The sequence below is a fragment of the Danio rerio genome, chromosome 23 (assembly GCF_049306965.1).
Source record: "Danio rerio strain Tuebingen ecotype United States chromosome 23, GRCz12tu, whole genome shotgun sequence".
Classification (NCBI taxonomy): Eukaryota; Metazoa; Chordata; class Actinopteri; order Cypriniformes; family Danionidae; genus Danio; species Danio rerio.
This window is the reverse complement of record NC_133198.1, coordinates 34,366,931-34,393,233: the sequence shown is the minus strand read 5'-3', so window position 1 is coordinate 34,393,233 and position 26,303 is coordinate 34,366,931. Positions and strand designations below refer to the sequence as shown.

The 26,303-nt window shown below is 35.3% G+C and overlaps 4 protein-coding genes and 2 non-coding genes across 59 annotated transcripts in view; 3 read left to right on the top strand and 3 right to left on the bottom strand.

Annotated features, from left to right (window-relative positions):
• eya4 (EYA transcriptional coactivator and phosphatase 4) overlaps positions 1-11,124 on the top strand; it is a 167,659-nt gene extending 156,535 nt beyond the window's left edge. For 24 of the 50 annotated variants that reach the window (XM_073938411.1, XM_073938407.1, XM_073938406.1 and 21 more), the window contains 2 exons: positions 2,464-2,564; positions 10,413-11,124. In XM_073938411.1, the coding sequence (XP_073794512.1) occupies positions 2,464-2,564; positions 10,413-10,493 (182 nt within the window). In that variant the 3' untranslated portion in view covers positions 10,494-11,124. Of the gene's footprint in view, positions 1-2,327; positions 2,565-10,412 lie in introns of all 50 variants that reach the window. The other 26 variants (XM_073938403.1, XM_073938387.1, XM_073938412.1 and 23 more) reach the window with 3 other exon arrangements.
• A 3,188-nt stretch (positions 11,125-14,312) lies between these two features.
• On the top strand, positions 14,313-24,340 carry zgc:153284. 2 transcript variants are annotated; one of them, NM_001291936.1, is made up of 4 exons: positions 14,313-14,354; positions 16,990-17,148; positions 22,478-22,645; positions 24,157-24,340. In NM_001291936.1, the coding sequence occupies exons 2-4, from the start codon at positions 17,017-17,019 to the stop codon at positions 24,217-24,219; spliced, it is 363 nt and encodes a 120-aa protein (NP_001278865.1). In that variant the 5' UTR covers positions 14,313-14,354; positions 16,990-17,016; the 3' UTR covers positions 24,220-24,340. The 2 variants fall into 2 exon arrangements, with proteins under 2 accessions (NP_001278865.1, NP_001038874.2); NM_001045409.2 differs by lacking the exons at positions 14,313-14,354; positions 16,990-17,148 and adding an exon at positions 22,070-22,207.
• Positions 14,910-18,877, bottom strand: rps12 (ribosomal protein S12). 2 transcript variants are annotated; one of them, NM_001282177.1, is made up of 6 exons: positions 18,838-18,877; positions 18,663-18,708; positions 17,296-17,412; positions 16,999-17,101; positions 15,405-15,506; positions 14,910-15,001 (listed from the first exon to the last, which is right to left on the bottom strand). In NM_001282177.1, exons 2-6 carry the CDS (start codon positions 18,674-18,676, stop codon positions 14,939-14,941), a joined length of 399 nt encoding a protein of 132 aa, NP_001269106.1. In that variant the 5' UTR covers positions 18,677-18,708; positions 18,838-18,877; the 3' UTR covers positions 14,910-14,938. The 2 variants fall into 2 exon arrangements, with proteins under 2 accessions (NP_001269106.1, NP_956340.1); NM_200046.3 differs by having other exon boundaries at positions 18,663-18,877.
• Positions 17,170-17,254, bottom strand: LOC137489196 (small nucleolar RNA SNORD100). Its single transcript, XR_011008549.1, has one exon. It is a non-coding gene; the product is annotated as a small nucleolar RNA SNORD100 (small nucleolar RNA).
• On the bottom strand, positions 17,485-17,560 carry LOC137489192 (small nucleolar RNA SNORD101). The gene has a single exon (XR_011008545.1). It is a non-coding gene; the product is annotated as a small nucleolar RNA SNORD101 (small nucleolar RNA).
• lca5 (lebercilin LCA5) overlaps positions 18,099-26,303 on the top strand; it is a 52,834-nt gene continuing 44,629 nt past the window's right edge. For 2 of the 3 annotated variants that reach the window (XM_073939208.1, XM_073939202.1), the window contains exon 1: positions 18,104-18,159. The gene's annotated coding sequence lies outside the window, so the exon portion shown is untranslated. Of the gene's footprint in view, positions 18,160-26,303 lie in introns of all 3 variants that reach the window. The other variant, XM_073939207.1, reaches the window with a different exon arrangement.

Sequence of the window (26,303 nt, the reverse complement as noted above, 5' to 3'; positions counted from 1 at the left end):
ATGGGTAGGGGTTGGAGAATGCCTTTAATAGAGTTTCTCATTTCTAATTTAACATAACCTTTTGTTTGTTTGTTTGTTTGTGTTATTGTTGCACTTTAAAAAAGCTAACTTAAATTAAATTTTTCAATTAAATGTTCAGATTTTTTAAATGGACATACTGTTACTCAATGGATAGAGGACAATGCTCAAGACAATGCAAAAGGATGTGCAGCTTGACTAGTGTGTTCAGCATCGAACTCTGTTGTGTTCTAAATGCAATTGTTAGTTTTTATTCTAATATGTTCATCATAAAATGTATAAATGCATCACGTGATAAAGTATTAAAATTGTACTTTTAATGTAAACACGATTAAAAATGTTTTCTATTTATTCTTAAATATCATTAAATATATTAGGAATTTACCCATGGCAACTTGTAATATAGTTTGTTATGTTTAACTTCAGCCCATAGCCCTCAATCAGGTTTAGTCTTTTGCCCTTCATAAGAAAAAGTTTGGGCATCCCTGGTTAAAAACAACTTTTTTGTGATTCCTTCATGTATTTTTTTAGGGTTAGGGGTTGGGGCATATTTAATGTTCGCAAATATGAGCATTGAACATGCACAAATAATGGTATTTTAATTAAATCTGTGGTGGAAATCATATCGAGTATCAATATTTTTAAGGTATTGTATCAAGCTTAGAAATTCCAGTATTGTGACAACACTACATTCACATTGTTTTTTTACTCTTTTCCGGCAGTCAAGGGTAATGCAGAGTTCAGTCTGATATCTGTGTGTGTATATGTGTGTGTGTGTTTGTGGGAGGGCATGTGGATCATGCTTTGGCTCACATTGTAGCATTAAATCATAAATGAAAACAGATCAGGATGAACTGGTCAACAGTCTCATTCACTCTCTGTCTGATCATGGTGAATTGATTCTGATTGGCAGATCTCTTATCATCTTCCAGGGTTCAGGTTATTCTCTCGTTCTGCTTCTTCACGAACAGCCGTTCTCATTCACAGGCGGGTTTCTTCCCTTCTGTGTTTAAAAACAACATATTTCTGCTGATATGCTTCTACCTGATATATTGATTTGCGTGTAAAACAGATGCAGTTGTTTTATTCAAAGCTCCCTTTGTTTTATATCTGATCTCTGGAAATTTGCTACCGGTTCCTCAAGTCATTCCATATCTATAATTGCTGAAACTTTAGGATTCATACATTCATTTATTTAATTTTTGGCTTAGTCCCTTTATTAATCTGGGGTCGCCACAGTGGAATGAACCGCCAACTTATCCAACATATGTTTTATGCAGCAGATGCCCTTCCAGCTGCAACCCATCAGTGGGAAATTCCCATACACTCCCATTCATTCACTATAGCGCATGTCTTTGGACTGGGAGGAAACCCACTTGAACACGGGCAGAACATCCTAACTCTGCCTAAAGTCTAAGGATTTTTGAAATGTAATATGCATTGCGAAATTTTCTCAATATTTAGATGTTTTTAACTTGCAGATTCCAGATTTCCAAATAGTTTGAATTCAACCAAACATTGTCCTAACAAATTATACATCTTTAGAAATCTTATGTATTTAGATCTCAGATTATGCACATCTTGATTTCCCAAAACTGCCCTGTGACTGGTTTTTGTATTCCAGGGTCACATGAATTTGATTCACTAAAGCACGTATAGGCAGTACATAATGTACCAAAAAATGCTGACCCCCTTGATAGTCCATATATAGTTTGCACACACTGTGAATTTCTGCCGGGTGACACAAATTACATAGAATGTGCGACCTGTTTTGCTGCAAATCCACAGAATTCACCTCAATTGCATCTTCAAATAATTAAACTCTAGATAAAAATTGTGACGACACATTCCACATATATACTTGAATGATGTGGTGTTCCTTGTTTACCGTGAAACCGTACTGTGAAATGCATTGTGAAATGTAAATTGGTGTAGAATGTGCAACCTGTTTTGCTGTAAATCCACAGAATTCACCTCAAATGCATCTTACAATAATTAAACTCAAGATAAAAATGGTGATGACACATCCCGCAAATATACTTGAATGATGTGGTGCTCCTTGTTTGATGTGAAACCATTATGTGAAATGCCATACTCACAATCATGCAAACGCCAAGAACATTACGTTTTTAAGGTCTGAGTTTGACCGTGTGCAAAAGCGACTGCCACTTTGAATTTTCAAATGTTATTATATGCCTCACATAATCACACAACGCTCATCTCTAAGCATGTGTGCATGTCAGTGTGTGTGTGTGTGTGTGTGTGTGTGTGTGTGTGTGAAGGTTTACATCTATGCCTTGTTTCCGCAGGTAAAGAGAGCTGTTTTGAGCGTATAGTATCCAGGTTTGGCACTAACATAACGTATGTTGTGATTGGTGATGGGCGCGATGAGGAACATGCAGCCAGCCAGGTAAACTCTGACCTCTGACCTTGTCTATGTTGCAGGCAAAGAGAGTTGCTTTGAGCGCGTAATGCAGAGGTTTGGCAGGAAGGTAGTGTATGTTGTTATTGGGGATGGTGTAGAAGAGGAGCAGGCCGCTGCCAAGGTAAAGCACCCGGGAAGCGGTGTGTGACTCTCCGAGTGGACTTCCTCCTGCCTGTGTGTGTGTGCTGTAGCGCTGTAGATCTAGATTAAATGTGGATGTCAGTAGCGGTTGCTTTCTCCTCTGATCATCTGAGGCCAGCTTTTTTCTTCTCAGATACCAAGCAATCTAGAACAGAGCTATTCAACCAAGGTTTTACTCGGGACTCGGGTGTGGAATCGTACTAACTCAGTCTGAGTCCTACTTTATATTAGGTGCCTGTAACTACTATGTACTTGCATAAAAATATTCATCTTTTATGTAAAATACATCCTAAAACCAGCATTTCTCAACTACCATCTCTGCACGTTTTCCATGTCTCCTCAACCAAACATACCTGATTCAGATTATCAGCTCATTAGCAGAGACAGAAAGACCTTTAATAGATGTGACAAAGGAGACATCCAAAACATGCAGTGTTGGTGGTCCTCCAGAAACGTGGTTGAGAAACACTGCTTTAAACTTTTGAGAAGTGGTAAGGTTAGAGTGGTTTAGAGGTGTGTTAAGTTAATAGAAATACAGTTATGGCTAGGGACAGGTTTAGTGGCATGGGTTGGTTAATTTAAGAGATTGTGTAAAGGAGGTCGCACAGTGGATGCGCCACGACAGTTAGAAGTATCACATATCTGACGCGCACATGTGAATGTTATTTAATATGAAACTATTCAGGTGGCACTCTTTGGCACGGCAGAAATATGAACAGTATCCTGAGTCGTAGCTGGGCGCAGCTGCCAAGTTGCGGTGCCATTGTGCGTGCCCTGATAGAAATCTTTGTTTAGAATTTAAAAATGCATGGCGCTGCGTGGTGCAGCCTAGCACATCTGGTGTGCGACCCCCTTCAGAGTGGGATATTGTTATGGATACGGACAATTTTTAGTTATATGGAAGGGGTTTAAGGTTTGGTTTAGTGTGGGATACAGTTAAGGATTGGACATTTTTTGGTGGTATGGGTGGAGTTTAAGGGTTGGTTATGGGTCGGATATGTGTAAGGCTATAGAGACTGGATTAGTTGTATAGTTAGGTTTAAAGGTTGGAAAAACATCAGTGTGCGCACATCTAGAAAATTCTTGAAGGCGGGTGCCAAAGTTAATAGAAAAAAATCCAAAAAATCATCACGCTGCCACTTTAGCTCTCAAAAGACAAATTTAATAGGACAACTTACATTTAAATCTACAAGGTCTTCATCAGGTCACAGAGGAAATACAAGATTTTGACTTTTTTGTAATTATATGTGTTTATTTATTTATGTCTGTGTATATATACAGTTGAAGTCAGAATCATAAGCCCCCCTGTTTATTTTTTTCCCCAATTTCTGTTTAATGGAGAGAAGTTTTTTTTTCACATTTCTAAGCATAATAGTTTTAATAACTCATTTCTAATAACTGATTTATTTTATCTTTGCCATGATGACAGTAAATAATATTTTACTACACATTTTTCAAGGCAGTTCTATACAGCTTAAAATTACATTTAAAGGCTTAACTAGGTTAATTAAGTTAACTAGGCAGGTTAGGGTAATTAGGCAAGTTATTGTATAATGATGGTTTGTTCTGTAGACTATCAAAAACAATATAGCTTAAAGTGGCTAATCATTTTGTCCTTAAAATAGTGCTTAAAAAATAAAAACTTATTTTATTCTAGCCAAAATAAAACAATTAAGACTTTCTCCAGAAGAAAAAATATTATCAGACATACTGTGAAAATTTACTTGCTCTGTTACACAACATTTGGGAAATATTTAAAAAAGAAAAAATTCAAAATTCAAAAGGGGACTAATCATTCTGACCTCAACTGTACTTTTGTAATCATTTTCTGTTGTTATTTTTCTCGATTTGTGTATTATTCTTATCTACGTACTCATTGGTTAATTGGAGTGATTATTGTTGGCAGGTGTAATGTATAGAGTTTGACTTGAGAGTATGACCTGATGAAGACCATCAATGAAACGATGTCCTAATAAATTTGTCTTTTGAGAGCTAAAGTGGCAGTGTGATGATTTTTTATTACTTTTTCTTTAAGGCTTGGACAGTTAAGAATAGGCATTGTAATATGGGTTGGTTTATGGGTTAGTTCATCATTAAGGCTGGGATATGGTTAAGGTTGGGGACAGGTTTAGTGTTATAGGTAGGTTTAAGTGTTTGTTAAAGGTAGGTTTGTGGTTTGGGTTGGTTAATAGAGAGGATTACGTTTGGGATACAGTTATGGTTGCAGATCAGGTTTTGTGGTATAGGTGGCTTAATGTTTAGTTAATAGTTAAATCTTAAGGGAATGGGGTAGGTTTAATGCTTTGAAAATGGTCAAAACTAGGATACAGTTATGTTTAGGGACTGATTAATGTGTAGGTTGGTTAATGGTTGGATATAGTTAAGGTCAGGGACAGGTTTAGTGGGATGGGCTGGTTAGGATGTGGTCAGTATAGCTATAGTTGAAATAAATTACAGAAATGAAATATGCAAGTACATGTAAAGATCATTTATAGTAGTAAAATACACTTAATATAAAATAAGACTACTTAAACTCGTGTCAAGCGAATCTCCTGTAGAGGGTCTGTTGTACATAAAGACCTAGTTGAATACTTTTGTTCTAGAAAACAACATTTGCAGAATTTCTGAACAGAGTTTGTGCAATGATGTCTTCATGTCAACATTTAAAAGTTTTGGGTCAGTAAGATCTTTATGCTTGTTTAGAAAGAGTTCTAAGTTCTAATCTTCTGTTTGGCAAGGATGTGTTTAATTAAATAACAGTAAATACTTTTTTATCTCAAATATATCTGTTTAATATTATTCATTTATTAAAATGATCCTGAAAAAACAACAAAATATTAATGAGAACAACTTATTTCAATATTGAAAATAATAATAATAAAAATAATAATAATAAATGTCTCATGAGCATCAAATCATCATTGTAGAATAATTTCTGTAGGAATGTAACTTCTGTTTTTTTTAGATGTATCTTTGATGAGCTAAATACTTAAATAAACTTTTGATAACCTTTTTAAAAATCTTGTTGACCCCAAACTTTTGATCAATTCTGTATGGCCAAAAGACATGTGCATTTTGCGAAAAAGTTGTTTCTGTTTCGCAAGGCTCACTGCTATGCTAAAGGATTTGTAAAGGGTTTTTTGAAAATGTTTTCTCAGCGATTTATATAGAATTTAGATTTTGCTGATAGCGTATTACAATAAGGATGGTATTTGTTAACATTAACACATTTTTTTACATCATTTATTACTTCAAATATTTATTGCATTAATTAATCTAGGTCAGGGTTATTTTAGTAGCACTAAGCAACTGTTGTGTTTTATTAATAGTCTAATACTCTAGTTCAGTATAAAACTTTAGTTTAAGTTGAGTATATGGCTCAACATTTTTAGTTTTTAATAGTAAGCCTAAATTAGATGCATTTCAACATCTATTAAAATGCAACATTTGAAGTAAAAAAAATGAATAATAAAATAAAATAATTATTATATAATCATTATTATATATTAGAAATTTTCACAGTATATCTGATATTATTTTCTTCTGGAGAAAGTCTTATTTGTTTTATTTCGGCTAGAATTAATTCGGCCATTAATTTTTTAAATAGCCATTTTAAGTTCAAAATGATTAGCCCCTTTAAGCAATTTTTTTCCGATAGTCTACAGAACAAACCATCATTATACAATAACTTTACTAATTACACTATCCTGCCTAGTTAACCTAAATAACCTAGTTAAGCATTTAAATGTCACTTTAAGCCGTATAGAAATGCTTTGAAAAATATCTAGTAAAATATTATTTACTGTCATCATGACAAAGATAAAATAAATCAGTTATTAGAAATTAGTTATTAAAACTATTATGTTTAGAAATGTGTTAAGAACAAGCTTTTCTTCGTTAAACAGATTTGGGGAAAAATAAACATGGGGCTAATAATTCTGACTTCAACTGTATAATAAAAATTAACAATCATAGACTAATAAATGTTGTTAAAGCAAATAGTGTTAAAGTGAACCATTTTGTGAAGTGTTATCCATCTGATGCAGAATGCTTTACTAAACTCTTTATAAACCCTATGTGGTGCTACTTGTGGATTAAGTAATGTATCAGCCTGTTTTTTCTAGTATTTCTCTTTTTTCTCAAGCCTTGTGGTTGCTGGAACTCTCACCTCTTTTACAGGAATTAAGGGAACTGTTGTGAACTAGAGCAAACTTTAATAATAGACTAAATCTTAGCAGCTGATAAATTTTTCCTCAATAGAGTGAATTAACATGCCTGCTTGGAAAATGACAGACAGGTGGTACGTTTACATGGACATCAGTAATCGAATTATTGACCCTAATCTGAATATGACAATATTTGGATTAAGATGTTTTTTTTCTAATATTGCTGTTGTACATGGTATATAGTGCATAAATCAATTAATGGTTTCCATTTATCATTGTAAAAAAATTCTGTGTTTCACTTAATCGATTTGTGTTGGGACAACATAAAGGAATTAAGTTAACTTAAGTAGATTGAACGTAAAACAATTAGGTTGCCCCAAATAATATCAAGAATTGTGTGGTTTCAGCTTATTTTTAAAAAGTTGTTTTAGCAAACATTATTTTTTGAGTGATAGTTGTTTCATTTTTCATTTTACAAAATCTTCAAGTGCACTTCTATAAGACGGTGGTTACAAATTATTGCCTAAAGCCATAATCTTTTGTTTGGCCTTACAAAAGAGCCTTACACAATGATAATAGTGTGATTTAAGGTGTGTAACGTGTAAACTTTATTTAAATTTGTGTTTACTTAAGATTAAGTTAGATTTAATCTTTAAATTAATCCAAAAACTCAATCTACATCATAAATTCATCATACTGATACTTTAGTATTCTGTCTTCAAGGGTTAGTTCAACCACCCAACAATGTTAATTTTGTTGTTAGTTACACCTCCAAGGCCTTCGTTTATCTTGGGAACACAAATTAACATATTTTAAGACAGCAGTGGCCTGAGACGTTCAAAAGTAAAAAAAAAAAAAAAAAAAAACCTTGTCAAAATGTGATTTCAGTGTTTCAACTGTAATTGTATGAAGCTCCAAGAACACTTTTGTGCACCAAAGCAACAACTTTGTTTGCCAGTGTCTTTTCAGATCAGTGTGTGCGTTTAATGTGGGCAATAATACGATGCTTGTTGTATTGGAGGCTTAGCAACTTTTAGCTTGTTTGTACCTAAATTTGTTCTTACTTCAGTTGCACCGCATGTTCTTATGGCAGTATGAAGGCGTAAAATGATACGTAGTCAGATTGAATGACGTAATACCCAATTAAAAACCTTCGAATCATTAAACTGCTTTAAAATTCAGCATTTGTATTTTGCTCCAAGAAAATCCCAACACACCGTAAACACAACTGTCCAAAGAAATATAAACGACAATTTAAATTTTTATAATATAGGCTACATTACATTAGAGTCAGACACTATAACAGACGAGGCATATACCTGCATCGCAAGTCGTGAATGTACAACAAGTGATCAAAACATTCAACTTAAAACTCAGTCGTGAAGAAATTCTCATTTTAACTGATGCATACAATTAACACAAAGTACTCCTTCAAAGAAAGTTAACCTATTCTTTCACAAACTGAAACAATATGAGATCTGGAAGGATACTGTAAGTAGAGGGAGACGGTTCTTCATTATTGCGAGCTCCTCATTGTAAACTAATCTCACTGTTATCTCTTTTCTACCATTTATACAAGAGTAGAGGCTGCTGTAAATATTAAGTTGAACCGGAGCATTATATTTAAAGTGCAAATGAAATAACCATATGATTTTGTTAGCTCACATTGCTAGTTTTGTGGTGAACAGTTCATCTGTGCATATCATTAAGAGGAAGTGCGTTTTCAGATTTCAATTAAAAATTACAAGGGGACATTTTTTATCTCTTTTGTTTTCAGTGAAATTCTCAGATTACGTCTATCTAAGGTATTGGGCCGGGCTTACATACTTAACCACGTCTCTCCAACTGTCAGTTTTGACAACAAACAGAAATAGCGAGCAGGAAGTGTCTGTTAGGTTGTAACAACTCTTTTAATACCCATTTCCTGTTCTTTCTAAATAAAATGCCTACTTTACTTAATACAAACAGCTGGCAGTAGAAAAAAACAAAGCACACCGACTGTTTTTTCATTTAATATTCTGTTTCTTTAGAAACTGCGTCACAATAAGAAAAAAAATGGTTGCAACTTCCACTTCATGTGGACTTTAAACTAGGTTCAGTGGTGCAACACAAAAATATTTAGTAGTGTGTAAGTGGTAACTTAGTTACTCTTTATATACCAACTCGGCTACATTTTAACTTGTGTGCTCCTGGTGCAAAAGGCCATGATGAGGAAGAGAAAACATTGGCAAACAAAACTTTTTTTTTTACCATTTTTATTGGTGCACAAAAGTGTTCTTGGAGCTTTTCAGGCTGTTGGAACAACATGAGGGTGTAGGGCTGGGCCTATAAGACAACATCGATATTTATTGACCGAACACTATTGTCAGTAACAGTAAAAAAAATATCAGTTAGAAGTTTTGGTATGAAGCGCTATAGCTTTATTTAAATGTGACTGCTGAGCGCGTGCCTTGGAAGGAATGCCAATAAGCTTAAGGTTACTTCCAATTGAGACGCACGGCTTTGTAATGTGCACATATGACTCAGGCACATTTTCCAGGCGCACCTAGCTGAAAATATTTCAGAAAGTGGTGTGCGCACCGCAGTTCATGTAAGTAGAACTAACCAATCTCCTTCACACTTTGTATGCAACATACATATTTCTGTAATAATGGCTGACTCAGACAAACAGAGCCCCCAAACACTGCAGTGCTTTTTCATTCTCTTCATAAATACAGAATAGTATCGGAACCGCTGCAATGGTTTGTCCGTTTGTCATTCTCTGAGAAAACGGTTGATAGTCGTGAAGTTATTAGAGACGCCAGAGGAAATGGAAAACCGAATGCACACGCTCACACTTTTCACATGCTTTTAGACGCAACGTGAACAGACTCCGGTTGGGTTTTGCTACCTCAGGTCAGAATAACAACAAACAATTGAGTGCCATGACAAGCAGCAGTGAAGAAATTGTAAATAAAAAAGGATTTAAGGTAGTCACCAGAGTGGCTTTTTGGTTTCTTTTCTTGTGCATAAAAGCCACTAGCACCCCATCAAGATTGTTTAGCATACAGAGTAGCATATCACAATTTGTAATGTTGCACTATTCATTAGAATAATGATGATTAGTTCCTTTACTTGAAAGCTCAGATTTGATTATCATAATTTGTTTTGTTAATAGAGTTTGAGGTTTACTGTGTGATTTATTGTAGACGCCTTACAGATGTTAAGCTACCTTAAAATTTGCTCTTATTGTTCAGCGTTTACACTTTATCATCGTACAAACAAGTTTGAGTCTCTGTAGCACTAGTTTTATTTTATTATAAGATATAACAGACAGGTTATTTTTATTTTTTGTTTTTGACTATTAAAACTTTTTGCCTTAATAATGTTAGTAAATTAAAATTAAATTATAAAAATTAAATAAAATCCTAATATTCCTAAATGCATTGTAAAAAATATTCATTAATTATTGATACCGAATGATATTAAACATTATATCGTGATCTTTTTTTTCCTGTATTACCCAGCCCTGTGAGGGTGAGTCATTAATAACAAAATATGAACTTTTGGGTGAATTTACCCTTTGAATGAATATCAGAATAATGTTGTCCATGTAAGCGTACAGTCTGAAAGCACAGATATTCTGTATTTCACATTTTCTTCATCTTTCTGTCTCCTTTCAGCACAACATGCCCTTCTGGCGAATATCCAGCCACTCTGACCTGCTTGCCCTTCATCAAGCACTGGAGTTCGAGTACCTGTAACACTCGACACCTGTATAATAGGCCTTTTTTGTACAACTATTTAAGAACAAGAGTACACTGCGATCTCTTTTTATGTTGTTGTTGTTGTCGTCGTCTCTTTGATTATTTTAAAGAAATCTCTGGCTTTTACGATAACTCTGCACTGTCTTAAGAAGACTAGGACAGACTAGGAAGTGGAGAAAATGGGATTATTATGGTCAAACCAGGCTTGTAAAGAGCTAACTAAGGTCTTACGTCACACACACTGCATTTCACGTCTGAAGGAGGTGAGTTCTTGGGTCTTGAAAACTGCATATATCCTCACCCTCATCTACAGGAACATTATTCTCTGTCTATATTGTAGACTTCATCTCCACTTAAACAACTCGAACGCTGTACTCTAAACCCGGAGCATTTAGAGTAGACATAACAACTCATGTAAATTATTTTACAGGTACTGGATTAAACACTAAAGAACGCTGTGTGGTTTCACATGGTATCGTTTTGATTTTTCCTGTTTTTTTTTGTTTTTTTTTGTAAGTTTTTGGCAAAAAAAGGAAGTCTGTGTATAATTTGTTGTGCCTTATAAGATGTTTTGTGTGTCAGTTTTTATTTTGAGAATGTATGTAGATAAAAATATGTAAACATTTGAGATTTTCTTGAGTTCTCTATTTTCTGAATCTTAAAAGCATTTCATTCGCTGTCAAGACTGGTGCATCTGAAGGAAAAGCATTTACAATACAAAGATTGTTTTTTTAATTTGTACGAAACTCGTTAGTATTTTGATTCATGACAGATGGGGAAGCAAAATAAAAGTCACACAGAAAAAAAAAAAAACAAAAGGTTTAATGAGGTTACACATTTTTGAGCTCCTATTATGGGTTTTTGAAAATGCCCAACCAAGCTGTGTAACACAACTCTAAGTGAACGAAAACATCCAGCTGAGGTTTCAATCTGAAAAAAAACTATTTAAACTATTAAATTCTATTGATTCTTTAACGAAATAGCTGACTCAAGAGTCCAATAAATGAATTGCATTGGGTTCCGATCTTTTGCTTGAGCATGTCAACGTCGATATGATACATCACCAAATACAGTGCATCTGTAGAAGCATAGTTGAGTATATGCTGCTGTTTAACTGTATACGTGCTAAGGAGCAGTTTGGGAACAAATAAATTGCTGAAGGAATCATATGGGAGTCATTGGGATAATTAGGTAAAAATAAATGCATATTATAGAACAATGAAAGGGTTTTTTGACCTTGCAGACATATCAGCTTGTTACTCAAAACCAAAATATGACTTTTTTTAATGCATAATAGGTGCGCTTTAATGTACATATTGTGGTGTAATTTCATCCTGACAGACCTGGGGTCCGTTCTTCGTACGTGGATTACTCAGTTAGCTGGATTTGGATATTGACGATTTGACACGATCCAGGATCGTTTCGTTCTTCAAAGCTGATCCGAGAGTTGTTGTCATGGCAACAGATCTGCTAGGTCAAACCTGATCGGGAGCAGGTTCAAATCATATAAACAGGATTAGATCGGCTCAGTTCAAGCAAAGATAATACAGAAAGTATGTACCGAGTTCTGATATTTTCTTACAGTAAAAGTTATATACACTTGGGAAAATAGTAAATATTTTTTAACTATATATATAAAGTTATAGTCATTAATAAAATAAATAAAGTTATACATATTAATAAAACGTATGCAATCTGCACTTGAAATGAAAATACAAAGACTGCCATCTGGTGGTGCAAAGAGAAAACTTATTGATATGAACTTTTTAGATCGCTTTAGTACAAATTGTGTATAATAGAAATACACAATATGTGACTTTTTTAAAAGCAATAATACATTTATGCAGTCATAAACATGTTTTGACAGTTAATATGCCAGTGATGCTTCACAAAAGTTGCAGACGCCTTTACCAATATGAAAATGCTTTTGGAAACAACCAGTTATTCTTTACACCGATTAAAAAACGGTTACTGTAATAAAGAAAATCTTTTCTAAATGAAGAACTAAATACATTGATTTGCATTGAAATACATGATGAATACTCTTGTCTTGACAAATGAAAGTGTAAAGCCTGCAGCTCACAACAAATGTGAAGTTACTGCGTGTCATATTTAACAAACCGTTTACTGCTAATTTGATGTAATTTTGCTCACATGGATAATAGAATATTAATCAGATGATGTCATTACGCTGCTGTGCCGTCAGCCAATCGTTGCATTGCTGATCATGATTTCTAGGATCGATAGATCTGTCCTTAACAACAAACGCAGCGATCTCAGATCAGTTCATCCAGATATTCTAATCTGATTCGCGAACTTGTTTGGAGAACCAAATTAGCGAGAGATCAGTTATCAAGATTAAAAGATCCAGGATCTGCCAAATAATCTTAGATCATTTAAGCGAGGTACGAAGAACGGACCCCTGATTGTAAGGCTATAACCAGAAATATTAAAATTGCATGTTCAAAATTACACTTGTTGTTTTGACGATATTAAGGGGAAAAACAAGTATGCTATTTATGGGTTTACATCCTCTCAAAACAAACCATGATGTCAGTCATTTTCCAGCTCGACCAATAGCGTGAATTTGGGGGTGTGGATACACAGGCTTGCTCAGAGTTTTTTTTTTTTTTTTTTTTTTGCACATCTGGGATTATGTTTGACACATTAGAAATTCAGGTTTACCCACAGAAGTGTAAACCAAGCTAGGAAGAGTTGCTGAAATACGCAGAAAAAGATAATAGTAAAAATGGATAATGGTATTAAAAGGCTCGTAGCCAGGGTGGGTTTGGGTGGTTAGAAAAAACCCCACCCCCCTACTGAAAAAGTCCAGAATTTGGCCACTAAATTAGCTCATTTATCCCATTTTTACAGTATGCCATCATAAACTGTGAAAAAATAAAACTGATTAAAGAAAGCTTTAAGAAAATTTTAATTATAAGCAAATAATTACTGGTGGTAAATATAAAATAGTATTGGAAGCTCTTTTGCAAAAATATTGGAAATATTTTCGGTGCATTGAAAAGTGTGGTAATGATTACCTAAAAGCTAAATTAAAATGTCACTAACATACAGTATTTGAACTTCATAATTTAACAGAAAATGAGCGAAGACTGTTAAAAAAAAGTCCACTTTTGAGAAAAAAAAAGAACCGCCTGTTTTACGGGCCTGTTTAGCTGTAGTTTTGGTTGTATGTACATGATTTTTGACCAGTAGGCGTCTCTGTGTGGTGTTTTGAAAGATTCGAAACAATGAATCATTTTGATAGTCGGCTCAATTGATTCAAAGCTTTGTTTGTCATCACTAAAGTAAAAATAAATATACCAATTATGTTGCCTTTTACAACACCTTCCTGCTGAGTTCAGCCACAACCTTGATCAAACGCAACTGTCTTTAAATCCCAAAAGCTCATTACTTGGTTGTGTTTGATCAGGGTTGGAACTGAGCTCTGCCGTAGAGCTCCAGGAACAAAGTTAAACACCCATGTTTTACAAGATGGAGAAATTTGACGGAACGTTTCAGTGTGACTAATAAACATGAACACGTCTTTCTACTTCTTCCACTAGAACCAAACTAACAGTTGTTGTTGTCAGATTGGGTTGTGATCATAGACTGGAGCCATAGGATCAAACTCCACCTGTTTTTATATCAAGCCAAACTCATAAAACTGAATCTTCCAACTGAGGTACTGCCAAAATAATGATAAACGTACACCTTTAAGAAAATCGTGCAATTTAGTTTAATTAGCCTCACGTGTCACGCAGTGGGCGGGGTTTATGCAGGCCGTCACAAGTGCGACGGAGTTCTGACACTTTTGGACACACGTGGAGAGCAGCTTGTGGAACTGCCTTACGACAGGTAAGCTCAATTTTAAGTTTGTCACATTAAGTATTCATTGTCAAAATAGAGAAACTTATTCTTTATGTAACAAACGACCAAGGGAGCATTTATAAATGCTTAAAAATACTTAATTCCACAACACAGGTGTCACTAACAGCACAGCAAATCAAATGTAGTAAATTGTTTTTGTAGTATCCAATCTATAAAAAAAAAATTAAAAAAAAACTTGAAACCCTTTAAAAGTAAATTAAAATTGTACTCCTAGATTAAAAGGCTAGTTTCCACCAAAGTAAAGAGATTGTCTTTTACACACGCCGGTCACTGAGTTTCATTAAATCATTTAGAAAAAAAATGAATAGCTGGGACAGATTGATTACCATAGTCTTTTTTCCAGCTACCATGGAAGTAGAGACATGCCAGCAACCAGCTCTCTCAAAAACTCATGTTTACCAGAGGAAACTTAAGGTTGAAAACTTTGCATGGGGGTTGAGGTAAATTTTCCTTTTGGGGTTAATGTCCCTTAAAGTCAATTAACTACAACCCAATGTATTAAAAGAACACAAGAAAAGCAGCATCTTTTCCAAACAATTTTATTTGGCGCCTTATTTCTTGGATTTGAAGTACTCTTCAATGACGTCCTTAGCCTGGGACTCTTTGCCGTAGTCCTGCAGATGAAGACATGAACACACCAAACATTAAACACCTAAATCAGTTATTAGAAACCTTAAATCCTGTCAATACATTTACATAAAGACGATATGCAAATTTACAAAAACAAATGTTGCCCTTCTAGGGACCTCAAGAGTCAATGTGGGACCTTGAGGCTCGTGTTCAGGCACTCAATCTTGCCAAGACAATCAAATAAAACAGACACGAGGCACTGAGAGCCAGCATCTGGACTCGACCTGGCTTAAACACCCTGCGCCTTAAGCCCAAATATTCCTTTACCAAGTCAGTAGTGAAAAGCTAATTGCTTCTCCCTCATTCTGCACAATGCATCATCTTTCCATCAAAGGAATATGAAGTTAATTAGAAACAATTAGAAACCGACTGCAGGCGGACGCTCACCTTGATGACTACACAGCTGCAGCCCACCACCTTGCGGGGTTTGCCCTCTCTGTCGATCTTACACAGACCAACCCATTCCCCGAGCTTCTTATTGTCATCAACCTGCACAAAACACAATTAGATTAACAGCAAGCATTTAAACGGCAGTTGCTAGTCATCCTTGTGGGTCCCAACAAAATTTTCCTGGCAATATTAGACCACATAGTTTCATAGAAGCTAATGAGCAATAAAATGGAAACTAGATCAACATGAGGAAAAAAAAAATAAAAAAATCATTTGGGTGGTCTAATTCAAAAGAAGCCCACCTACTAGCTCTATAAATATTGTTCCATTCCTAATTGTAATGCAGGGGTCACCAACACTGTTCCTGGACCACCTTCATGCAGAATTCAGCTCCAGCCCTGATCAAACACACCTGAACCAACTCATTAGAACCTAAAGCAGCCCTTGATAATTACTGACAGGTTTTGTTTAGAAACTGAAATCTGCAGGAAGATAGCTCTCTCTTCAGAAACAGGGTTGGTAACCCTGGTCTGTAGGACTTATTCACCAGTTTTGTCCACTAGGACAGATTTCAATCCTGCTATAAAAGGTTTTATGTACAGTGTTGTCAAAACTAGTTTACACAAACTGAAGTCATTTATGCCAGGGTAATAGCTGGCAACATCACTTTAGAAAGGAATGTTGTGCAGATGCTGGATTGTAGTCTGCCATTCTTTCTTTGGTTGTCAGATGTTTGCAAATGCTTACAGACTTGATAGAATACATATTCTATAAAATGGATCACATTTATAGATTGTCACAGAACAGACCATTTTTTTGGATCAGCCAAAAGAAATATGCTTTCCATTTATTACAAAAACAGAACTGTCAGAAATGGTTGGTTTTAATAAACAACTTGAACCTGTAATGTTATAAAGAAAATAACAATAATAATAATAATAAATAAATAATAAAAATCAGCTGAATAAAAATTGTAAAATATTCAGTGATGTGAAACTCAGTAACTACTACTGTTGCTGATAAATGTTAAACGTATCAAGTGTATTATTTGTATAAAATCAATACTTCAATGTATTTTTTAGTCTGATTTTCAATAAATGATTACGTTATTCACTCCTAAAACATTCATTGCTAGAGAAGAATGTAATGTATTATTGGAATGTTAGCCTTGGTTGCTGACATGACAGTAAATAAATAAAGTGTACAATTAAAAACAAATTAACACATAAGATTTGTGTTAATACACAATTAAAAATTCTAAAATCTTTTCTGGTGTTACGTTGCTAAAAAGTTAATTTCATAGTCATCTGGAATCATTAAAAGCAGGACAGTCCAGTAAAAGGTTTTATATAGTAGGGGGGCTTGTGCAGTACAACACAGGTTTTCACCTTGGAGCAAAAAAATCATGAGTCATTCTTGTATGTCCAATACATCATCTGGTAAAAACCACGGTCAAATCTAGTCTTACTTCTCTGTGAGATTTCAGGTTGATTTCATGTCATTTCTTTAACAGAAGAAAAACTCAAACATGTTTTGAACAGATTCTTCTTTTTGGTGAACTATCCCTTTAACATCTTTCCAGCTTGCTCACCTTGATGAGGTTGATCTGATGCTCGGCACAGAGAGCCTCCACCAGCTTGACGTACATGGGCTCGTCACAGTTTGCAGCGAGGACGCAAAGATGAGCCTGGCGCCTGCAAGACAGACAAACCATTATCAGCCTTCAAACCTCCTCAATCAGGTATGAGCAATCACCCCCAAAAGTATCTCAGTAAGAAATTGGGTAACGAATGGCAGTTTTCCTCAGAGACTTCAGTAGAGGGAGCCAAATTATCATCACAGATACACCACAAGTGTCATAGAATGCTAAAAGTAAAAATATTCATACTTGTCGAGGGCCTTGGCGGCCTCACGGATACCGCGGGCCAGACCGTCGTGGATGAGTGCGGTCTTCAGCACTTCAGGCAGAGCGGTGTTGACATCCATCACACCTCCGGCAGCGATGCTGTCAACACAAGAGGACGTCACTGGGGTGGAAAGGGACAATGGTGCACGTGTGTACATTTAACAACCTCCGGCTTCTCAGACTGGATCTCTCACTCATAATTAAGAGTGAAGGGGTATCCGACTAAAGATTGAAAATTCATCATAGCCGAGGTCTGTTTATTTAGGAAGTGAATTAAACCGATGCGGTTTACTTTAAGTATGAACACCGCGGTCTACACTTACTCTCAAGTTAAATTTAAGAGCTTAAATACTATTATGGATTAAATTTAAGACAAATGAGATGTCAAAATGACTTCTAATTGAACATGTAAATTAAAAGTACTATTAAAAAAAAAACTAGAAAGCACACAATGCATTTTTTTATACAAGTTACATTTTTAAACTTTACAACAAGACTAAACACACCATTAAAAGGATAGTCCACCCAAAATAGTGCCATTCTTCAAAACACAATTTGAGATTCATCTGTTGAGATAGTTTGAAGAATGCTGATTGAACACTACCATTTTAGAAAAACAGAAATAAACTCAAGTTTAAAACCACATGAGGTAGAGCATAGGTCTCAGACTCAATTCCAGGAGGGCTGAGGCTCTGCAGTTTTCAACCCTAATCAAACACAGCTGATCCAACTAATGGTGTTCATGACTCTTGAATGCCTTGATTATTTGGATCAGCTGTTTGATCAGGTTGAAGCAAAATTGTGCAGAGCTGAGGCCCTCCAGGAATTAAGATTGAGTCCCATGAGGTGAAGTAAATTCTCTGTGAACTATCCCTTTAAGCGAGAATAAGGTCTGAAATGGACTTTAATTAGATTTAATACTCATGAATAACCCTGTAATTGAGTCACACCTGCCAAGTACACTCATGCTAAAGGTAACTAACAATAGAAGTAATTTTCTCGTGTCTATTTTGTAGAATGGATGTGTATAGATGTGTATTATACATACAAAAAAGCTGACCAGTGTTTTATCACAAGGAAAATGAATGGGAACAATCAATATGGTCCATAAAGCTTTTAACACAGGATCGGCTTAAAATAATAGCCATGTGCTACTAGTAACTTACAATTAGTTTTCTTTGAGCAGCAGCTCGTTATATTAAGTTGTATTAGTAAGGGGAAAAGTAATTGTTTCATAACATACAGGTTATAAATAATTTTTTAATACTTAAATAATGTAATACTCGTTTATAAATGTTCTTAACGGAGCAGTGCATGCTATGAAGGGTGATGTAGCATCAGTCACTCACCCTTCCTCGGCCATTGTAGATTAGCGATGGATGCGAGGAGTTATTCCTGAAATAAAGACATAATATGATGGATATATTAATATCCGTTGCTTTGGATGCATCTCGGGTTATTTTAAAGGCAGGATGGTTAATATTTAAGACCGATTGTGTCAGAGATTTCAGAAGCTCGCCCTACCTTCCCTCTGACTGCGGGTAAAGAGGACGTCATAGTGTCGACAACATTGCTTTAAGCGCTAAAGGGCCCCGTTGGTGTTCAACTCATTGCCTGCGTGGAAAGCAACGGCACTGTTTATAGCGTTTTCATTGTGTATAGTTTTAGTGTTGCTGATTTATTTTATTCAATAAATATCGCTCAGTATCGTTTTAACATTTAAGTACTTTTTATTATTCTCGGTGAACAATACTTAAACGCACAACTAGGTGTTGCTGATGTGATGTCTACCATTTTGCACTATGTTGGAAAAGATATTTATAAATGGACATGATTTTTAGGCTACTTTTTCTACAATTTTGCATATAAATAGTGTCACCAGATGATTCGACTAGCTCTTTTTGGAAAGTATTTGATTTTAGATTTGCGTGACTTTGTAGGAGAGGGCATCACTTGATAAAATGAAATCTCATATATTATCTGATTATCTGCATAGAAAAATACAATTGATAGAAATAATATACACAGCTAAGTGCTTTGTGTTTTTTTGTGAGGTCTAAAATTTAATCATTAACTGTAAAATAACATTGCAGAGTCTGCATCCTAAACAAATACAATTTATCTTTGTTACAGCTGCAAATGTAATTCCTTGCTCCCAAAATTCACTTTAAAATGCAGGCAAATGATAGTCTTTCATTCTATAATGGTTAATGTTACAAGGACTCCACTGGTGCTGCTCCACTGTAATCACATTACAATGTTGATGCAGAAATTATATATGAAGATGCAAAAACCTCTAAAAGCCATCTGAAATTTTCTTCTAAAGTGAGCGTTTTTATCAGTCTCCAGTGTGAAGGTTCAGTAATTTCACTTTTTTGGCAAAGAATAAGTTATTTTCATTGTTTTCAAAGTGACATAACTCAACGTAAACAAAGTAGGCTGAGAATAATTCTCATTGTTGGTGGAAATTTCAGAGGGCCATTCATTCGGCGCTGGCATGCATCATGTGGGCCAAACATGTCCCGGGTTTAGCAGAGGTGGCACTGTCTTAGAGGCAGCACACAAGACCAAAAGTCAAAAATGTAGTGTTTGGCCCAGGTGTTAAAAAACTGATATGTGGGCCATGCAAGTCTGGCATCTTGACCCACATTTGAAATACATTTTAATTATTTTTGAGAAAAATTCTATCTATCAGGTCGCTTCAAGAATTAACTTGGCTGAGACTTGGCTCAGATATGGTCCATGTTTAGCCCTTGTCTGGAAGCCAGATCAAAGTCATGTACCAGATCAGAGTCACGTACCGTAATTAACGGTGGAATCTGAACCAAGCAATAGCTGATTTTGTGGGCCAGAGCTGGGCCAGAGAAGTTTTGCTGTGTAGACTGTTCAACATAAATGTGCTGCCCTCAGACATCAGAATTTACCATAGTAAATCTGACTGTTGACAGAGCCTTCATTCCTCTGTGTAATGAATCTCAGTAGACAAAAAAAGCAAATAAACAAACAAATAATCACAGAGCCTCCTATGTCATACAGTACACTACCTGACAAAAGTCTTGTTTCCTATCAAAGTTTTAAGAACAAATAATAACTTCTTGTTGATCATTTGGTTTCAGAAGTCGCTTATATGAAAGGCAAAGACCTCTAGATTATGCTTATTTTACCAAAATAAAATATGATCATGGCTTAAATTAAAATTATTAAATTAGGACAGTTGTGGCTGGAAGCGCATCCGCTGCGTAAAAACTTGCTGGATAAGTTGGTGGTTCATTCCGCTGTGGCGACCCCGGATTAATAAAGGGACTAAGCCGACAAGAAAATGAATAAATGAATGAATGAATGAATGAAAATTAGGACAGTAAGCTCTGACTTTGCTTAGACAAAAGTCTTGTTACTTAACAGAAATAATGTACAGTATATAATATAAAGTCATGGTGCAGTGGAAAAAGAGTTAATATTGTGTATGACTTCCATGAGCTTGGATGACTGCATCTATACATCTCTGCAATGACTCGAAAAACATCTTAATAAAGTCATCTGGAATGGCAAAGAAGGCGTTCTTGCAGGACTCCCAGAGTTTGTAAAGATTTTTTAGAGTCATCTTCAATGCCTCCTCCTTCATCTTACCCCAGACGTGCTCAATAATTTTCATGTCTGGTGACTGGGCTGGCCAGTCCTGGAGCACCTTGACCTTCTTTGCTTTCAGGAACTTTGATGTTGAGGCTGGAGTATGAGAAGGAGCGCTATCCTGCTGAAGAATTTGCCCTTCCCTGTGTTTGAAATGTAAGAGCAGCACAAATGTCTTGATACCTCAGGCTGTTGATGTTGACATCCCACTCTGCAGATCTCTCACACACCCCAATACTGAATGTAACCCCAAACCATGATTTTTCATTCACCAAACTTGACTGATTTCTGTGAGAATCTTGGGTCCATGCGGGATCCAATAGCTCTTCTGCAGTGTTGGTGATGATTGTGATGCAGTTTAACAGATGATTCATCAGAAAAACCTTCTGCCACTTTTCCAAATGATCAACCAGAAGTCAAGTTATTATTTGTTGCTCATACACCTGAGATCGACAAGACGTTTGTTAGGTAGTGTATGATGTACCCACAGATGCAAAGTCACCCATGAGCTGTCACTGTTTGCTAACCAGAGAGAGGAAGGACTGTGTGTTGTGTGACTGTCGGCGCCAATAGCCTAGTGGTTAGTGCGTCGACACATAGCATCAAGATGCTCATGGCGACCCGAGTTCGATTCCCGGCTTAAGGTCCTTTGCAGATCCTTCCCCTATCTCTGCTCCCCACACTTTCCTGTCTGTAAAATCTCCACTGTCCTATCCCAATAAAGGCGAAAACCAATAAAAAAAAAAAATAAAATAAAAAAAAAATATATATATATATATATATATATATATATATATATATATATATATATATAAAAAAAAAGTTATGCTGACTAAGAAATGTCTACAGTCCTGCATCTCGGATGGCCCAAGGGTGAGTAAATTTATTTATTTTTTTCATTTTTTGACTCAAAAATTGTACTCAATTTGAGTTATTGTGCAATCACTGCAAAAATGCTCCCATGCAAGTTTAGACATGTCAGACTAATAGACTTTATTGTGTGTGTGTGTGTGTGTGTGTGTGTGTGTGTGTGTGTGTGTGTGTGTGTGTGTGTGTGTGTGTGTGTGTGTGGGAGGGAGGGAGGGAGAGTGAGTATGCTCTTGGTAGGAGTGGCTGTCAGGTGAACTATGTCAAAACTTGCTTTCCTGGTCCTTGAGTTGGCTGGGTTTATTGTTTTACACAGCTTACCGAAACACATTTGAGCTTTTAGCACTTTTAGAAGATGTCTATCACGGTGTATTACAGCAGCGTCAGTGGCTCTAGAGAGGTGTGTAGCTTTACTTTTCAGTTGTCTGTGTCTTACAGTTGATTTTGCATTATTAAACTTGATGTAAACAAATGATTAAGAAAAAATCCATATAAATTTTTTAAATGTGGTAGACCGTCGTCATATGTAAAATTACGGTAGTCAAAATACTCTAGAATGTTCTTGAAGTTGGTCTGTAGGAAGATAGTTTTGTCTAATTTGAAGATTAACAGAACTTGCATAGAAACCATAGTTTCTTGTCAACAGTTCATTGTTTTTCTGTTTCGGCAGGTAAAGCAACATCAGGGTGAGATTTTGGGGTTTTTGGATTCCAAAAAGATCAAATACTTTACCGTAGACATCTCCACAAGCAATGACGCAAAGGAGCAGATGAGGAAGAAAGTAGGAAACCCCTCAGCAATGCCTCCTCAGGTGTTTAATGGAGACAAGTACTGTGGGGTGAGTGAGTCTTGGCCTGCTGTCTCTTTTGCTAACACTTTATTTTAAAGTGTCGTTGTAACTACTTATTAATTAATTACATGTATACTTACTATATTGGTCCGAGAGGTTTAAGGTTAATAGGATGTTGTTATGTGTTATTATTGTAAATTTTAATTACTATAGTTAGTAAATAGAACATGTATCAATGAAACATTTATACATCTTCGATTCTGTAGAAGGAATGTTTTTTTTTCTCCAGTGTTTAAAGTTATATTACAAAGATTTTCAATCCATAAAAAAGGACACACTAGTCCCTTAAAATTAACAAATATTTACAAATTATTTACTGTCAGTAACATAAATGACCATACAGGTAATTGTTATTTATCATTATTTGTTACAGATTGCAGGTTGTATATAAGATCTTAACTGATATAAACTGCTATTTATAATGATAGTTGATTTGATGATGACCGCTGTTTATATTTGGGTTTAATATCATTAATTAAAAAATTTTAAGGTAGTATTCATTAGTTATTGATTCCACTGAACCCATGAAAATTTAATGGCAACAAATGCAAATATTCAAACTTCCTCAATAAATTAATATAAATATTTATAAATTTCCCATCAGCTCAGTCCCTTATTTATCAGGGGTAGCCACAATGAAATGAGCCGCCATTTCAGCAAATGTTTTATGCAGCAGATGCCCTTCCAGCTGCAACCCAGTACTGGGAAACACCCATACACGCTAACACTCACACATGCACTCATGCACCAAGGACAATTTAGTTTAGAAAATAATATAAAATTAAACAAAATCTTTTATGTTTTTTATTTCCATGTAATCTTTGTTGAAGCTATCTAATATTTACTAAAAATTCAGTATCCATGCTCCCCCCCACTGTTAATTAAATCATTAGCAAACAATGCAACCTTTTCTGTTTTTACAGTCTTGTACAGTTTTACAGAAAAGCACACAAGGTTCAAGTTGTGTGACTGTAATAAAAGCATAAAAAGATCATGGAAATCTTCTAAACGCATTGCTGTCAGTGCGCTGTTTAGGTTTTTACCAACAAGAGTGTCAGAAGTTGAGAGAAACGACACAGGGCGTACATGTTTGTAGGGCATGTTAATGCTTCTAATTGTGTTTCAAGTGTTGTTTGCACAACAAGCCTTTCCATATAGGTGGAGACCTGTCAGGCTTGTTCAGTTTAACACACCCTTTAAAACAATCCTAATAACTTTATATAGACAGAGTAGTTCCTTGTGAATTTTGTGATCATCCATCTGTCCGCCACCCTGGTGAACATCTTGAGATTCACTTATGATGTTCAGAAAAACAAACATTGCTCAAGTCAGCAAATAATCACACAGCTTCGATTCAAGATGGATGCACTGTGTCTGGATGTACTTTTCCAGGAATGCTACATGAAGTGTTTGTTCAAGTCTTAATCTTCTGAAGACACATTTGTTTCTTTGCACAAACTCTGAATGTAATCAGTTATTACCTGCGTTTGTGTTTACAGGACTATCAGAAGTTTTTTGATGCAGTGGAGGAGGGGAAACCAGAAGCTTTCTTCAAACTCTGAGCTGCTATTTGCACACTACACTACTGTACACTGAACCCTTCTGTTTGTAAAAGAGAGAATATTTTATGTTTGGAAAATGCATATTTTGCACCATTAAATAAATAAAAGGTTTTCTATCATATGTTTTTTGTGTATTTTATATTTGGGTGAAAGACGAGATGTCCTGAGATGGCCTACTTTAAATTTTCAAATACATTTAAAAAAAATAAAATATTGGTTAAAAAAATAAATAAATGGGATGTATTATTAGATTATGTATGGCAAGGACATTTAAAGCTTCACTGCAAAAAGAATCTGTTAATTAACGGTTTTTGTATTTTGTAATACAAATGTGTTTTCTGTTTATTTATTGTTGTAAACTGCAAAATGGGACCTTGATCTCTGTTCTGTTAACTTTTTTTCATGTTGAAAATTCAACTTCACATTGACTTTTATAGACGTATTAGTAGTTTGAAATAATATAAAGTATGATAAATAATATAGAGAGAAATAAGTCTGTAACAGAAAATGTACTGGCAGTTTATTACAACAGCCACAGCCAATACTGGTTACTTACTGAAGCTAAGCAGGGGTGAGCCTGGTTAGTACCTGGATGGGAGACATGGGAAAACTAGGTTCCTGTTGCAAGTGGTGTTAGTGAGGCCAGCAGTGGGCGCTCAGTCTGTGAGAGTCCTAATGTCCCAGTAAAGTGAAGGGGACACTATGTTGTTAGTGAGCGCTGTCTTATGAATGAGACGTTAAACCGAGGTCCTGACTCTCTGTGGTTATTAAAAATCCCATGGCACTTATCGTAAAGAGCAGAGGTGTAACCCCGGTGTCCTGGCCAAAGTTCCTCAATCGGCCCCTATCGGTCATGGCCTTGCAATCATCCCCACTCACTAAATTGGCTCTATCACTGTCTCTACAGGCTATGTGATGAGCGCTGTTGTGCTGTAACTCCCATCGCATCATCCAAGTTGATGCTGCACACTGGTGGTGGTGTGGAGAGACACCTCCCCCCAACCCATCGTGATTGTAAAGTTATTTGTGTGTCTAAATACACATTACATTAGATTACAAGGTTTTTGCAGCGTAATATACAACACAAACCCACACAATAGATCACTTTAAACTATAAAAATGTTAAGAAATGTCACTTTTTTATTTTTCAAGGTTAAAAAGTTGTTGAAAGAAACATCAATGTCCTTTAATGCAATTTTAAAAGTATAAATAAACGAGGGAAATTTAAATAAAACATTAATCAGATTATACAAAAAACTGCTAATTTACGGATATTTTTTACAGAGTATATTAATTACTCTATTGATTTGATGCTGAAAACTCATTTTGGTCCCACAGGCATATCTAAATATAGCACCATATTTTAGAGCTGTGGGAAAAAATTTCCCTATTTGGCCACTAGGTTGTAGTAATGTGTTAATGTTTCAAATGTTGCAAATCCTTATTATCATTATTAATACATTGTGTCCATCTGATATTTTTTCAAAACATTGAGTCCTTTTAAAATGTCTGAACCAATGGAAATGGTATTTTATTATAGTTTGCAGAAAGTGTTTTAATTAGCTTATCTTGCCCTTACACAATATAACCCCCCATTACCCTTAACAATGTCTCAAATCAGAGCAGAAAGTCATTAATTCGTACTGTAGTCATCATGACATTTAAATATTGCATACACTGCCATAAAAAAACTAATTCATAGCAATATTTCCTAAATAGTTTTAGCATGTTTTAGTGCAGGACAAATTTACATAAATGCAAAATTAAGTTTATGCTTGAAACGAGCACAAATTTCTGGTATAAAAATTACTTTTATATTGGATTAAAGTGATATTTTATGAGCCCATTGGCAGATGTTTATAGTTTACTTCATTGCAATCCATTTTTGCACAAATCTCATGTTGTTTTGCTTCTCAAGTAAATCTATCTAAATGTAAAACATCAAAACATGGCAAGATGTTGAGGAACCACATGACTTTTTTTTTTTCATTATTAGCAGGTACAGTAAAAGTTATTTACATATATTAGTGTTAGGGAGCAGACTCACTCAAACCTTTAGCCTTTTTTCATTATGAAGTAAAGAA